This window comes from Cervus canadensis, chromosome 15 (genome assembly GCF_019320065.1).
Source record: "Cervus canadensis isolate Bull #8, Minnesota chromosome 15, ASM1932006v1, whole genome shotgun sequence".
Classification (NCBI taxonomy): Eukaryota; Metazoa; Chordata; class Mammalia; order Artiodactyla; family Cervidae; genus Cervus; species Cervus canadensis.
The window spans coordinates 49,287,715-49,304,251 of record NC_057400.1 but is presented as its reverse complement, the minus strand read 5'-3'; the positions used below and the strand labels follow the sequence as shown (position 1 = coordinate 49,304,251).

At 37.5% G+C, this 16,537-nt stretch overlaps 1 protein-coding gene across 1 annotated transcript in view; it reads left to right on the top strand.

The window, feature by feature from the left end:
- Window positions 1–16,537, top strand: part of LRP2 (LDL receptor related protein 2) — a 176,320-nt gene that overhangs the window by 30,615 nt on the left and 129,168 nt on the right. Inside the window, exons 2-4 of the mRNA XM_043488175.1 lie at window positions 3,860–3,967; window positions 6,237–6,359; window positions 9,302–9,418. Coding sequence (XP_043344110.1) covers window positions 3,860–3,967; window positions 6,237–6,359; window positions 9,302–9,418 — 348 coding nt within the window. The remainder of the gene's footprint in view (window positions 1–3,859; window positions 3,968–6,236; window positions 6,360–9,301; window positions 9,419–16,537) is intronic.

Sequence of the window (16,537 nt, the reverse complement as noted above, 5' to 3'; positions counted from 1 at the left end):
CTAAAATGTTGCACAGGAAGAGTAGTGTAAACAGGTTGGTTTGCTGTACCTGTCCTGTTCCATTTCCATCAATTGAGTGGGCTGTTCCACTAGTTGACATTAGGCAGGGCAAGGTCACCAGGCAATTTGTTACCCTTGGGTGTCAGGGCTGCAGTGTCAAGTTTTGAAATTAGCAAGTGGCTTTAAATCTTCCAAAGGGGACAGGCCTTGTTGCTATGGATAAGGTGTGAAAATCGTAGTAAACCATCACCAGTTTATAAATATCACAAATATGTTTGTCTGCACCAAGGGAGTAAAATTAAGTACCAAAAAAGTAAAGTAAAAATTATGGGTGAATTAAGGAGTGTATTTGAGTTCAGTGAAGGTAGGATTATTAAAAATGCCACATAGTGTTACATGTTTTTAAAAAGAGCACATGTACCTCCTCAGGTAGACCAAAAGTGTCTGAATAGAACAGCATGTGTTAGAGGATCGAGTAGGAAAATAGGATTTGCCATAGAAATTACCTTACTCTGTTAACTTTGGACAATGTTCTATTGACTACAACTTGCCCTTTTCTTCTAAGAAGAGAATTCATGAGAGGAAAAAGAAACTGTTAGGAAAGAGCAAAAGAATGAAACATTAATATGGTAATATTTTTCTCTTTCTTTAAAAACTTTTAAATAGTCCTCCTATTTCAGATTAAACCAGGTTTCATTTTTCTTTCTATAGATTTAAGATAGTATGTTTCAATTAAAAGACATTGTTTGCCTTGATGGTTTTATGAATCTCTTGCCTGTAATGATCCCAAGAGACTGACTTTTACAAAGAGAAACCCTCATTTCCTGGTAAATATGTGTTTCCTGTCTCATGTGCCTAGCACTGTGCTCAGAGGCTGCAAAGGATACAGAAGTGGTGCCTCAGTTCTGTGCTCTGCCCCTTCGGGAAAAACAAACTTCTTTCCTCCTTGAGGCATTATCTGTTACTCTAGTATCTTATCTTAACACATTCTTAGCCCAACACTTAAACCAGGAAACTCTATGGCTATTTATGAAGAAAGGATTACTCATGTTTTTCTCCAGCTTGGAGCTCTGTAAGGTTAAAAAACAGGTTTATTCCTATGTCCACTGTAATTTTTCTTGAAGAGATTGAAACTTTTTTTATTTCCCTGCATTGCTTTTTTTTAAAAAGAAATTTCATTGAAGTATAGTTGATTTGTAATGTGTTAATTTCTACTGTATAGCAAAGTGGTTCAGTTATACATATATATATATACACATTCTTTTCATATTCTTTTCCATTATGTTTATCAAGTACATATTCCCTTTGTAATATTAATAGAATGGATGATCGTTTTCTAACAATAGTGGAGCATTTGGTTGATAAGTTACCACCGAGCAATGATAAAGTACCCATTTGCTTTTCTTGAGAGGTGTTTCCAAATAATAGTCATTTGGGACTTATAACAGACATGGAAGTTGACATTGAAAAGATGAACTTGACGAATTATCATGGATCTATTGCTAAGTTGAGTGAATTGGGCTTCATATATTTAGATGATTGAGCATTTGGGAGGTCAAATGTGAAAAATACGAACTAGAAAGGGTTACTTAATTGCAAAACTTTCTCTATCAATTAAAAAAAATTTTAATTTATGATATTAAATAATTGCCTTTTAAATGCTTAAGAAATTAATCTTGTGTATCTATTTTGTATTCTTTTCATGATGTGCTTAACTTCATATTTTAGCAAAAACAAAGAACAACCTCAACATTTGACTTGTAATAAAAGTTGCTTAAATGAAAAAAGAAAAAAAGGTTGATTAAGAAATAACTATATGTATGTATATATATATTTAAAACAGGCAATACTGAGAATTTGCTTCAGTATGCTCGGTTTCTAAATGTATGATTTTTCTAGCAATAGGAAACTCTTTGTAAGTCGACTGACCTTTAGACAGCTCCACTTTTTCAACCAGAAATTATTAGATACTAAGGGAAACAAATGTACTGAATTTACAAATGTATTATGTTGGATTACTAACAATAGACCTAATTGATAAAAGTGATTTAATATATGTTGTGTTAACAGCTAAACCTCCAAAGCCTCTAATCTCTCATGGAAATATTGCTTTGTAGAACAAAATCCAATGAGAAGTTCTGGGATTCCAGAGTGAATTTGTACATTCCTTAGGGGCATTTTTGCAAGGGAGGTTGTTGTGTTTTAAAGGTAGTTGATAAGAGACCTGCACCACCAACCCCAGACCTGCACCACCAACCACCATCATGCATTAGTCTATAGAAGGTATTTGGGTGTACGTATTCCTGTACCACTCGGTACCACCATTTAGTCAAGGAAAGTTTCTGACCATTTGCAGCATACATTATAAATCAGGATGTCACTACCAGACAATCAGATTTGAACATTCCATGAACAAAGTAGCCTATATCCCCTACGAATAGATCACTTAACTATGTTTATGTCATGCTGTTGATATGCCTGCCTTTACACAAGACAGGATAGCACGTTGCTTATTTATTTTTGGAGTAGGTAACTGATCTGTATATTTACTTAATTTCAGGTTAGTTAGTCAAACATTGAAATGGATAATTTAGCATGATTGCTTAAATACATGGGGAAAGTGTAATTATTCTTCCAACCCCCCAAATTATTCCTCTACCACCATGGGCTTGTGAAAGAATAATTTTGAGTCTCTTCCAAGTTGGGCTGATGTTGGCTGCTCTCTTAAAAAAAAAAAAACATGATAATGATACAGCACATAATGTATAGGGAGGTCACTGGTCAGGTATTTGGGAAAACTCTGAGGACCTCCAACTGCCAGATTAGTCCCCCAGGGAGAAGTAGGAAAGCTGCAGGATATACTGGTTGAATTTAATGAATTTCTTTAAGTTATATTCTCTTTCTGGTATCACTAGGGGTATCACTGCCACTTGGAAATGTGGCAACTTTGATGCCAAGTTTGTGCACTCAAGATTGGCTGCAGAGATTTTTTTTGTTTTTTGGACTTTGTTTATTGGCGGAGAAGAGCTGTACCTGACATCTTACAAATAAGTTAAACAAAAAGCCAAGATGTTGGTCTGTATCTAAGAACAAAGAACCATAAATTGCTGTACATGATTTAGTAATAAAAAGGGACTTAAAAAAACTGTAGAGTGTGAAACTGAAAAAAATAGCACTCTCACATATATGAAAAAATTACTCATGATGTTATTAATCAGAGATAGTTACCCGTAGCATTCTGGTCTTTTCTGTGCTTTTTTTCTATTTGTTTCGGTAAAATTTTGTTCCCTTGTCTTTGTTACATTATATTGTAAATATTTCTCCAAATCATTTAGTTCTTCATAACTATTTTAATGAGCTCCTAATATATAGATACAGATACAAGAAAGTTTAATCATTTTCACATTAGACATTTAGGAGGCTTGCAATTTCATTTATCATAAATAACTCTAAGATGAAAATCTCCACACATAAATTTTTAAATTCTCTGCCTCATTCCTTAAGGCATAATAAAAGACCTAGAAGCTTGTTAAAGTGTAGCAGTAAAGGTATTAAATTAAAGAAGTATTAAATTTAAATTAAATTAAAGAATAAGTGCTTTTAAAAAGCAGGATAACTGTTGTCAAATTGATTTCCAGATTCCTTACATCAAGGTGCCTTCTAGTTAGCTGTGTGTGAAAGTGACCTTCCTGCAAACCCCAAAACAGAATATAATCATAAAAATGTTGTATAAGTAATTTATATTCTTTGATTGCTAATTAGTGGAATACTTTTTTATTTCATCAAAAATCTGTATTTCTTTGAAATATCTATGTGGATAACTTTTTAAGCTGGCTTTCTCTTGCTTGTGGGATTACAGGATGTCGCAGTAATGAGTTTCAGTGTCAGCCTGGGCGGTGCATTCCTGCATCCTGGCGGTGTGATGGGACCCGAGACTGTCCAAACGGCGCGGATGAAATTGACTGCCGTAAGTGAAGAGGGACGGGGCTCAGTGCTGTTCTGAGTGACAGAAGTGATTTCAGCTGTAACAAAGACAAAGAGTTGTGACTTTAATAATAGTTTGTACTGAGCTCCAATCTTCAGCGTTAAAGTGGCATAAAGAATTCAGACCCTTTTGAGGAAGGGGTTCAGTTCACATCAGTTTGTGTCTCATCCAAACACCTTGGTAGGGAACCAACTTTCTGAGTTGTTTTCTGAAGCATATAAGCGATTATTTCATATTATTCAATCTGCAAAGTTTGTGCACTAACCAGAACAAAAAAATAATGTCTGTACTGCTGTGATTTGTAATTCAGGGAGTCTGTTTTCATAAACAGGATGTAGTAGATGTAGTAGGATGTAGAGGAACTTGTGTGAATTACTACAAGGAGGTCACAGAAGTGGCTAGTGCAGTTTATGTTTTAAAAAATTATAGTTAAAAGCATGATATAGACACCAAATTTAGCTTTTTAACTTACAAGTAATTATGAAAATCATTTTCCACATATTTATTCATTTAGTTCTGTCCATAGTATTCTGAAGTAGGTTTCAGATGAGGAAACTGAGGCTAAGTTTTCTACTAAACTTAGAGTTTAGTAGAAGCTAAGTAACCTACTAAAGGCTTCCTACTTGGTGTATTAATCCCAACCCTTATATCCATTTTTCTCCCACCTTGTGCCATAGGAGATCCATCACACTATTGCAGTTTCATTCATTTTGATGGGTGAATAGGTGATGATTATAACCCAAAAACCAAGAAGGCAAGAGAAAATTTGAGTTGTTTGCCATCCTTTGGCACAACAGAACAAACTTTGGTGTATTGTTTGGATGAGAATGCACTTTGAGAATGGGAGAAGTGTGGGGCATGAGGCTATGAGGTACTTCTCAAATTTTCATGCAGTAATGGATCACCTGGGGAGTTTGTTAAAGTGTAGGTTTTTATTCCTCATGCTTGAGGTGGGATCTGAGATTCTGCATTCTGGAAGCTCCCAGGAAATGCTGATGTTGCTAGTCTGGAAACCACACTTTGAGTAAGGGAGTAGTTCTATTTGTAGAGACATGATCATGTGTTATTTATTTGCCTCCTGGGCTTGCTGAGTTCATTTTAGGTTAAACACTAGGAGCAGGAAGTTAAGAAGAGTGTATTCTGATATAAAGGAATAGCAATTACACCCACAGATTTGTCAGTGTCCCATAAGTAAAGTAAGTAAGTGAAGTCACTCAGTTGTGTCTGACTCTTTGCAACCCCACGGACTGTAGCCTACGAGGCTCCTCTGTCCATGGGATTTTCCAGGCAAGAGTACTGGAGTGGGTTGCCATTTCCTTCTCCAGGGGATCTTCCTGACCCAGGGATCAAACCCGGGTCTCCAGCATTGCAGACAGACGCTTTTACCGTCTGAGCCACAATGATAATAGCAACATACCAATGACAATAGTGATTGCAACTAATTTGCGTGGCACTTTCACATATGCTAGGGCTTCCCCAGTGGGTCAGAAGGTAAAGAATCTGCCTGCAATTCAGAATACCTGGGTTCGATCCCTGGGTCAGGAAGATCCCTTGGAGAAGGGAATGGCAACCCACTTAAGATTTCTTGTCTGGAGAAGTATATGAACAGAGGAGCCTGGCAGGCTACAGTCCATGGGGTGGCAGAAAGTCGGACATGACTGAGCAGCTAACACTTCACAAATGTTACTTGTCTTATTTTTTACAGCAATGTGAGAAAAGTATAGACTCCATTTTGTGATTAATACATTGAGATTCAGAGAACCTGCTGAAGATTTTAAAGCAAACAAATTGTGAAAATAATAAAATGATTTGATTTGGAGTCTTATTTTCCAAATCTCATGGATTTTACAATTTATCCTCATGCTTTACTATTAGTTATTACAATACAAAATACTTCAAGTAATTTAATAATTATAAACTAATGGTTGATTTTATTGAAATTAAAAATGTAATTAAAATTTAAATTTAATATTGTTTGGTCATAACTGCATATGTGTGTTTTTGTATGTATGTATGCTATTTGTTTTATTCTCTGGAATTTTGTATCTCTTTGGATCATCATTTTGTTGTAATACCATCGAGATTATTTGACAGTGAACACTGGCTAAGGTCCAGAGGCTCTAAAGTTTTTTTATATTTGCTATCAAATATATTGAGCAGTAGTTGACATACTTCCTCTAAAAGGAGTATTGCTTGTTGGTATAATAGGGTGGATGTTTGACACAATGAGTTCTTTTCTGGTTTATTTTAGCCACCAGTAGTTGCCATTCCAACCAGTTCCTGTGTCCGAATGAACAGTTCTGTATCCCTAGCAGCTGGGTGTGTGATGGGGAAGATGACTGCAATGATGGTGCAGATGAACGTCGGCATTGCCGTAAGTGCTTGTAGAGGAGTCTTGTTTTGGCCCTTTGGACACCTTAAATTCTAACCTTTACAAATACAAAACACGGTGAAATGATTCTTTGTAAATGAAAGAAAAGTTGGGCCTTGAAGGACAAGGAAACCTGTGCCAGCCATCTCACCCAGGGCTTGAATGATACTGAAAGTGTGAATGTGCTAAAAATTTATCGATACATCCCTGTGATTTAGATTCCCAGCATTTAATTCAGGTTATGTTACACTTAAGAGTGAAACAAAACACTTTTTGGTGTCTATATGTGAGGGTCTTCATTTGTCTGGCAGTTGGATGTTTTGGCTGCAAAGAATGAAAAATGTAACTCAGAAAATTTAAACAAAAAGGGAATTTATTATCCACACAACAAGTATAAATGTAGCATTGTTCCAGGATTGACTGGAAGATAATGGAAAATCTCAGTTCCTTGAATTAATAACATCATCCAATTTTCTTCCACTGTTCTGCCCTTCTGTCTTTTTAGCCTGTTAGGTTTTCATGATTGCATGAAAGCTGTAAAAGTCCTGAATTTTACATTCCCATAATTCACGTTTCAATATCTCTAGAAGAGAAAGCATCAGCATCTTGATGGATTGAGATGGAGAGAAGATACAAGGCTGTGATGAACCTCCTCTAGCTCTTGACCTCAGGTGTCCTCTGGAAGTATCCAGCTCTGATTACTGTGTAGCATTCATCTTTGAACTTCCCCACATTCTGTTTCATTACACGCACATCCCACAAATCAGTGGACATCTATCATCACTCTGTGTTGGTTTTGAGATAGCCACGATCCTGTTGGCATTTTCTCATAGTCATTGCCCACAAAGATCAAAGATGAAATGGATGTTTTGACGAGTACTTCATGTGGGAACTTGTTTAGTTGTTAGGTGACTAGTAATGGAGATGCTATGGGCTTCAGTGGGTTCTGGGTGTATTTATAAAAAAATGGAATTTAGTCCAGGAATTTTGAGGCCAGCATGGAGTATGAACTCTTCTCAGTTGGGCCACTAGATACCTTCTTTTGAGGAAAGTAATGGAAATTCTCAATACTCATGAGTTTGACTTTGGTGTAAAGGTAAAATGTAGACTGTATTAAACAATCTGTTAGGACTTGTCAGTGCTGGTCGTGTTGCCATCCAGCAACAAAGAGATGGTGGTCCTTGGGACAAAGTGGTTAAGAAGAAACCAGTGAAATATGTAGAACTGTGAAAGGTGGTCGTGTGGTGGTAACAGATTGCAGTCTTGAGGAAGGTACAGACAGGAGCTGATCAAGGCCAAATGGGAACATGGCATATCTAAATCAGGTCCAGCTATGAATCAGGATTTAAGGTAGATTAGCACAATGGGAGTGGGGGCATGGTTCAGAAGTACTGAAAGGAGGAAGGAAAAGTACCAGGGATAGTGGGGAGCAGGAAGAAATCCTTGTTTCTAGGAAATCTGTCTGGGCTCTGATATTCTCTGGCCTCTCAAAGGTCCTAGAGGAAAAGGGTGACCTCTGTGCTTGATTGTGAAGCTCTGGAGAGCAGTGACTATGCTTTATTCAGCTTCTACCCCTAAGGCTTGTGTCACAGGGAGTAAGTTCTTGATAAATGGACACTGAATGAATGAATGACTGGTTATTTATCTTTTGGCTCCATATGCCATTTGGTTCCATTTCCCCTTGCTGCTGGCACTGAGTAGGAAGAAAGCTGAGCTGTAGATTGTGATGCAGTGTGTGGTGGATGACCTGTTGCTCATACTACATAGAGGGGATGGGAACTACCAAGGGCCACTGCTTGGGGAGATTTTATAATTTGTAAGCCATACTATTGTAAATGGGTATGGATTTCATAAGGTAACTCTTACATTGTAAAATTTGTGTTGTGTTTTCATCAGATCCTATTTCCCCCAAATGCTTCTCTTTTTATGTGGATAATTAAAAAGTCCCATCATATTTCCTGTATCAAACTCACAGAATAGAATTCACATGAAACAACCATCCATTTGATTTTGTCTGATTTATCCAGAGACAAATTTGATAAATTACTGATGTTCTGCCTTCACCTACCATAATCACCTACCATTTAAGCTAGCTTAAATGTCTGTTTATAAAACTGACACATATTCAGTGTAGAAAGCTTATAAAATAAGTTTTCTCTAAGACTCTAAAGAAAAATATCACTTACATTCCTGATATTCAGAAATAATTACTGTTTACCCTTTGGCATATTTCCTTCTGAGGGGAACTTTTGTTGTTGTTCAGTCACTAAGTTGTGTCCGACTCTTTGTGATCCCATGGACTGTAGCATGCCAGTCTTCCACATCCTTTACTATCTCCTTGAGTTTTCTCTAACTTATGTCCATTGAATCAATGATTCTATCGAACCATCTCATCCTCTGTTGCCCCTTTCTCCTCCTGCCTTCAATCTTTCCCAGCATCGGGGCCTTTTCCAATGAGTCGGCTCTTTGCATCAGGTGGCCAAAGTACTGGAGCCTTAGCTTCAGTATCAGTCCTTCCAGTAAATATTCAGGGTTGATTTCCTTTAGGATTGACTGGTTTGATCTCCTTGCAAGGGGGACCTTGATTAAAATACCTACACTTGCAAAATTCTTGTTTCATCCATCCTTTTTACTGTGTAGGTTTTCAAGCTATATTGTATTCTCAGCGCATGTTGATAGTATAATTGTCTACACTCACAGACTTGAGTGTTTTGGGTATTTTGATAGTATGCTTGTCCTAACACCCTTGCTTTCACAGTGTGAGAAGTCTACCTCAGGGTAGCCAGGTACTCCACCGTGTGACCCTGTGAATTTTATGTTCAGTGTATGGGTTACTTGCCTTTACTTTTAAATGTCCTCATTCATATATTTGTTAAGGTTGTCACATTTGTTAATTGATCTGTGTTCTTCAGTAATTATAAAGTCATATTTTTTTCCTTTCACAGCTGGGATAACATGCTCAAGCCGTCAGTTTACCTGTGAGAATGGTGAATGTATCCCAGGGGAATTCAGATGCGACCATTCCGTAGACTGCTTAGATGGAACTGATGAGAAAAACTGCCGTGAGTTCCTTAAAGTCTTTGCCCTGTATTTAGTTTCACCTTTGTCCCTTTGGCATTTTAATCAATTTGTTGATGGATAAAAATGCCTACAATATGCCTCTTGTTATTGAAATCTCTTGGCAGATTCTTTTGTGGATTAGAGATGATGTTCTGATAGGAGTGTATTTTTAGCTAGACATTCTGAGTGTGTCCTGTCTTAGCACATTAAGTTTCTGTATGTCTTGAAGTAAGAAACTTTTAACTTTATTTTTTTTGACTTGTTTTTCTTGCTTTCTTTTTTAAATAAATTTTAACATAGAGTCACAAAAAGTCAGTGAGTACAAAACCCAGTTTGATCAATTTTAACTCTTATTATGTTACCATGGTAAGCTTCTTGGTCAAATGTCTTTGGCCAATAAGAGTTTTTCTGTTCCTGTGGACTGGGTGTTTTGTTTGCCTTTGGAAATGTGTTACATTTTGAAAATGCCTTTCTGTAATGGAATAATTTATCAGTTTGTAACTGATCACCACAAGATAAAGCATACAAATCACAGTGTTCTGCATATAATGAATATTTAATTATTACCATAAGCAAAATAAGAAAGTGAAATCATAGTGCATAATTTACTTCTTACAAATGAGTAAAGAGTAATCTGCCTCTCTTGAGATTTATATAGAATTTTTAGAATATGAGAAGATACTAATCATTCTGTTGTGTCCTTCCTCTGATCCATCTAACTCTGTCAGAGTTAGACATACCCATTTTCTCTCAAAGGCCTTGTAAGTCTATCATTTCATACATTTTTCCAGAGCTTCCTTGAGTTTTTATGTCTTTTCTCCTGACATTCCTCCTGGTATACTGCATTTTAAACTTCACAGAGTTATTTAATATTTCATATTCTAATAATCAGTGGATAGATTTTGCACCTTAGAAATCTTGATCATAAGCTTCTTGGTTGTTATGTCTTCAACTAAAAAATTAAGTTTTAGTCTATTCTCCTGAGGCAACTTTTTTATTATTTGATCATTTTGATATGATTTTAGTTCTCTGGACTGTCCCTAAGTTCTTTCCTTTGGTAGGCTGTATGAGAAGCGTACACTTTGCAATATGGCACCATGCCTGGAGTGGGAGCTAACAAACTGGTTATGAGCAAATTGTTCGTATTTACTGTACTGTACAAACTGTGCTCTTGATGGAAGAAATACTGGTATGTATGCCAGATCCATGCTGCAGCCTCACTATCATCACACAGTACATTAAAACAGAACAAAAAACTTCTCCAATGCTTTCTTCCCTTGTATGTTACTTTGCTTTGAGAGGAGGCTCTGCTATTTGTCTTTATGTCTCTATTTCCTAGCAGTTTCTGGTGTAGTTCTGTTGTAATTTTCAACTTACATGTTTTCTTTTGAAAGAGATTATGTTACCTCTAGTTTGGACCTTCTTTAACTTGAGAAAATTTATGGAAAATTTAGACTTAATTTAATACTGGCAGTTTTAGAGACAGCAGTGTATGTCTGGAGATCACAAATAGTCCAGAATCAAGGGCTTCCCTTTGAGTACTTTGTAAAGCAAACAATAAATCCTTTATGGTGGCAAGTGAAGAAAATATTTTTCATTAAGAATAGAGACAAATCATACATTATATTTTGCAGTATTGTGTAAACTTCAAAGTGTTATGTAAATTCCAGTGGTTGCTCTTATTAGGCCGCTCACTGGGAACAATAGCACCAGTATTATAGTACTGTCTTAGGAATAAAGTAACTGAACCAGCAAGGACAGAGTGGCTTGTTCAAGGGTAAGTGGTGTGTGGCAGGGCTAGAGCTCAGCTCGTCCTCTGGTCCAAGTCTGGTGATTGCTGTTCATGAAGGACTTTATTTACAGAAGGAGGAAGTCCTACCTTGTGCAAGAACAAAACAGGTGACCTGTGCCACTGGCCTGCATCTTTATCCCTTATTTACGAATGGATAAAAAATGAATGCTTTATTGCCAACGCAATGGGACTTGCGGAAATGCTATTTTAGGCAAAATAAAAGGCAGCCAAAACACTGTTTGGATTTATCCCATGTGAATACTCTGCAGCCAAGTCTCAAGTCACTAATACAACCTCCTCATGACTTTGCCAATGGACCTTCTGGAAAAAAAGCTGGAAGGGTTCAGGTAGCTCTTATAGGAATGAAGGAAAGGAATTGAGATTTGTAAAATATCTGGGCTGGAGTTCGTAATCAAGATTTGTTTATATATTTTTTAAGTACATACAAACAATTGTCGAACTAGAGTTAAAGCTCATTGTTTCTGGAATCATACAAGTCGTGAATCCTTCAGGGTTCACGGCCCTAAAGTGAATCTCACCATATAAGGGGGTTTTACAATGAGATTTCTTTCTTCCTATTTTTCTCTGCCTCGTTTATTTATTGCTACATGTTATTTAAGGACTAGTATAAAAGAAATTTAACAAATCAGAGGAAATGAAAAAAGAATCCTTGTACTTCCTTGTTAGTGCTTTGATCTCCTGGCCATATAAGAAGGAAAGGAATGACCTGGATCAAAGTTTTTAATAAGTGCCAGCATGCAGGGGGCAGGATTGGCCTTATTTTATTTTCCCTCTTTGTTTGGAGATCCTGTGGGAAGTGAGAGGGCATCAACCACTATCTTATTCAGTTTTCACGTCAGTACTACAAGGTACTTTACAGAGATCCTTAAAGATCATCAAGAGGTAAAGGTGGATGAACCAAGGTATTAACCTAGGTCTAAATCCTATGCCCATGCCCTTGGAATATTTTTCTTTTGTGTAAGATGTTTATAGAACATTTTGCCTCCAGATCACATAGCTATTTTATTATTAAAATGATACATTCAAAGCTTTTTATTATGCAAAGTTTTAAACATAATCAAAAGTGATTGCATCAGCTTATAGCTAATTTTGTCTTACCTATATCTCCTTGTTTTTCTTTCTATTATTTTGAAGCAGTTCTCAGATATCATACAGTTTTGTCTTTAGGTAATTCAATATCTAATTGCTAACACATAAGGAAGGACTATCAGCTCTGCGTGCGTACTCCATCGTGTACAACTCTGTGACTCTGTGGACTGTAGCCTACCAGGCTCCTCTATCCATGTCCATGGGATTTCCCAGGCAAGAATACTGGAGTGGTTTGCCATTTCCTACTCCAGGGGATCTTCCCGAACCAGTGATAGAACCCGCGTTTCCCACATCTCCTGCATTGGCAGGCAGAGTCTTTACCACTGCACCACCTGGGAAGCAAGTAATCAGATATCCATCCAGTTTTTAAAAGTTCTCCAATTGGCTTATTATTTTTTATTTGAAATAAAAGCCCAAAGAAAATTTATACTTTCTTTAAATGGACAAGTCAGTTGCTAACTGACTTGTCCTGGAGTTTCCCATATTTTTATTTATTTTTTGCTCATTGCACTCTCTAATGTTTTTGAACTGCCCCAGAACTGTACTTCCTGGAAATTGGTAGTTAGATCTAAAGTAAGTTTCTTCAGTCTTAAAAATAATGACATTCGGGTCCAATAACTATGGTGGGGAGCTGTCTCGTGCATTGTAGGATGGCTCTCAGGATCCCTCTAGTGGCCTCTGTCCACTCGAAGCCAGTAGCACCTCCCAATTGTGAGAACCAGAAGTGTTTCCAAACAGTGTCAAATGTCCTTTGGGAGCAGAATTCCGTTCCCCTGCTCTGTCTGAAGACAGCACTGTCTAGGTACTTGTAAAGTGGCAAGGCTGTGTATGTCTGTATGTGTGTAAGGGCAACAGCGCTTTGTATATAAAGGTATGTATTTCCATCAGGAGCCATCTAATGCCTAACTGTCCCTTTGTGAGGTTAGCAGCCATTAATGGTCATGTTGAGATCCATTTAGTCATAGCGGTACTTTAAACATCACTTCAAGTATATAGCAGCTGTTTATTAGTTGTTTTAAACAAGAATGTTCCCACATGATGGAGGATTAAGTGAGGTTTTGCCAAAAATCATTTTTGTGACACTTTGTTCTATTGTTTCTGCAGTCATGATGCATAGGAAAATTACTTATGGACAGACAGAATCAGTTTATGAATATGGCTTTGTCTATTTCTCAGGAATAAGATTGTCTGTAGGAATGAGTCTTCTAGGCCCTAGAAACACTTGTAGTGATGGATGTTGGAAAATTGCCAAGAAGGAGTTATTTCTTTTCCCTAAATATTTGAAAGGATCAGGAAACTTGACTCTGTAGTTCATAGTCCTGCCTGTCAGCTCAGACCCCTAGGGATATAGTTCTTACTCCTTCAAACGTTTAAGGTCAAGATCTTGAGCTGTGTCCATTCCAGGCACTCTTTTTACAGAACAAAGAGTGGTGTGTAAAGGTCCACTCAGGTAGGCAGGGAGAAGGGAGGGGAAAGAATGAGGGAGATGATGAGGAAGGCAAGGGTATGAAGGTCCCAATTAAAGGATTATCCTTGAAATAAATTGTTTCTTATTATATTTGATCTTTTTGTCTGCTGTGTTCCTGTATGCATAAGGCACAGATATTTATGGTTATTCTGCTGTTTGGGAACTTTCTGAACGTGTGTGTGTGTGTGTGTCTGTGTGTGCACGCACACGTGCGTGCATGCACTCACGTTTGTGTATAGCTGTGAAATAGGAAAGTTCATTTTCCCTAAGTTATTTTGCTCTTCATGCTGGCCACCTGTAAAGTGGCACTTTCTATTAAACAGCTTATTAATTATTATTTTTTAAGGAACAGAGATTCGAAACTGCCATCTATGTTACTTTTAATGAGATTAGCATCAGGGGAAACCCACTCGCTCAGAGTCCAAGATAAGCATCAGAACAGTGCAGCAATTATAGGTCATTCAATCATGGGTTATGCACTGACTTCTGGTTGTTCAAAAATAGTATAATTTTTTCTAGTGAAGTAAACAGATTATTTCATTTTTATCAAGTGCCATATTAGCATGTTTTTGGTGTGAGTAAAACTACTGCTAATTATTATTGGTTTGCAGCCTTCTCTTTTATTACTTAGGAATGCCAAAGAAAGGGTCAAATCCCTGTTACAATGAAGGCTTTCTTGCTGGTAATCAGCAGTGTTTGGTCTGCCTGCCACTGGGGTGGCTTTGTCTCTGACGTTTTATTTCCATTGACATTCTGTTCTTTAGAATTTTGTATACTTTGGGCTTCCCAGGTGGCTCAGTGGTAGAGAATCCAGCTGACAATACAGGAGACACAAGAAATGTGGTTCAGTCCCTGGGTGGGGAAGATCCCAGGTGTAGGAAATGGCAGCCCACTCCAGTGTTCTGGAAAATTCCATAGGCTGAGGACCCTGGTGGGTTACAGTCCATGGGGTCACAAAGAGTTGGACACGACTGAGCAACTGAACACACACCTCACTTTGTATATGTCTAACTGCTGAAACTCCAACTGGGGGCATAGTTGGGGGTGGGTAGTGAAGCAGAGAGATAAGTCATTCTGTGAACAGTGATGCCTGGTGACAGACATGTTCATCAAATTCAGCCTTACTTTTACTGTTCTCTCTACTGAAGGCGAGAAGGAAGAAGCAGAGAGACTGAGCCTATCTTACAAATCCCATCATAGATGTACTTTTTTTTTTTTTTTTTAAGATTCTCACAGTTTGAGGTAGGATTCAGAACCCTGATTTCTTGAGGAAAGAGAAAAATCTCCTATTTAGTCTTCGTCTTGCAAGCACATTATAAATATCTCTCATCTCTTAAAAGATGTTAAGATCTGTCTCAGCTGTTACATAGAGTTGCCTTTAATAACTGTCTCCATTTCCTCTTTCTTCCTTGAACTCACTTGTCCACCCCCATCCTCCCCAAAACAATCTTTTTTTAAAAAATTTGTTTATTATTCTTTAATCGAAGGATAATCGCTTTACAGAATTTTGTTGTTTTCTGTCAAACCTCAACATGAATCAGCCATAGATATACATATGTACATAGGTATACAAAAACATTCTTGAAAATGTCACCAATGACCTCCATTTTGCTAAACCCAATGGTTCTTGTTTGAACATCACCTTATCAAAGAGAGCTACTCCTCACTGTCACTCTTTCTCATTTATGTTAATGTCTGTCCTCCTACTCTCCTAAATAAATAAAAAATGTTCTATGAGAGCAAAGATTTTATGAAGTTCATCACTTTCTCTCTAGTACTTAGCATGTGTACGTAGTCGCTCAGTTGTGTTCGACTCTTTGCAACCCCATGGACTGTAGCCCACTACACTCTTCTGTTCATGGAATTCTCTAGGCAAGAATACTGGAGTGGGTAGCCATTCCCTTCTTCAGGAGATCTTCCCAACCCAGGAGATGGGTCTCCTGCATCTCAGGCAGACTCTTTATCATCTGAGCCACCATGAAATATTTTTAAAAAGCTGTGCTACTTATAATTTCACTTATAACCTCTTTATCCAATTCTTATCATGGTGTCTAGAAAGATGGATTTCAATAAATATATGTTGCATTATTCCTTGGAACAATTTGAGGCACAATTTTCCATTCTGTTTCTCAGATATTCAAACACCAGGGCTCATGTGAGATTTTTATTATTTTAAAAATTCATACTCTGTCAGTCTTTATCTTGTCTGCAGATTTTGGTGATAGCTCTATGTATGAGAAGAAGGTACTGCAGATCCAAAATCTTTGGAGCAGGCCTCTTGGGTGCTTTTTAAAATTTAGGTCTGAGATCAGTTCACCATGAACTGAGACCAGGTAGGGATTTAGGACTTAGGACCTAGTAGTTTAAAGGGAGGGTGGTAAAGAAACTAGGTAAGTTAATGTCTTCCCTTTTTTTGCTTCAGGTTCCTGAAAAGCTGCTCATACTAAACTTGATGTTAGTCCAGTTTTAGTAGCCCTTAGGAAGATCATATATACTTTCTCTTTCCAAGGTACTGAATTGCTATTTCCATTTTATAAATATTATTATATGTATGCTTTTCATTGAAAGATGCTTCTAATTATTTTTGGAAAGAGGCAGGAAATGCTTCTCTGTTGCCCGCTTGCACTCCCTAGTCCCTGACGACTGTTACTTCAGGGACTGAATTTAACTGACACAGGAGGCGGGAGGTGGGCCAGGGAGGGAAGTAGGCTGGTCCTCTGCCACTTTGTGGTCTGTTTTCGGTTTTTGTTT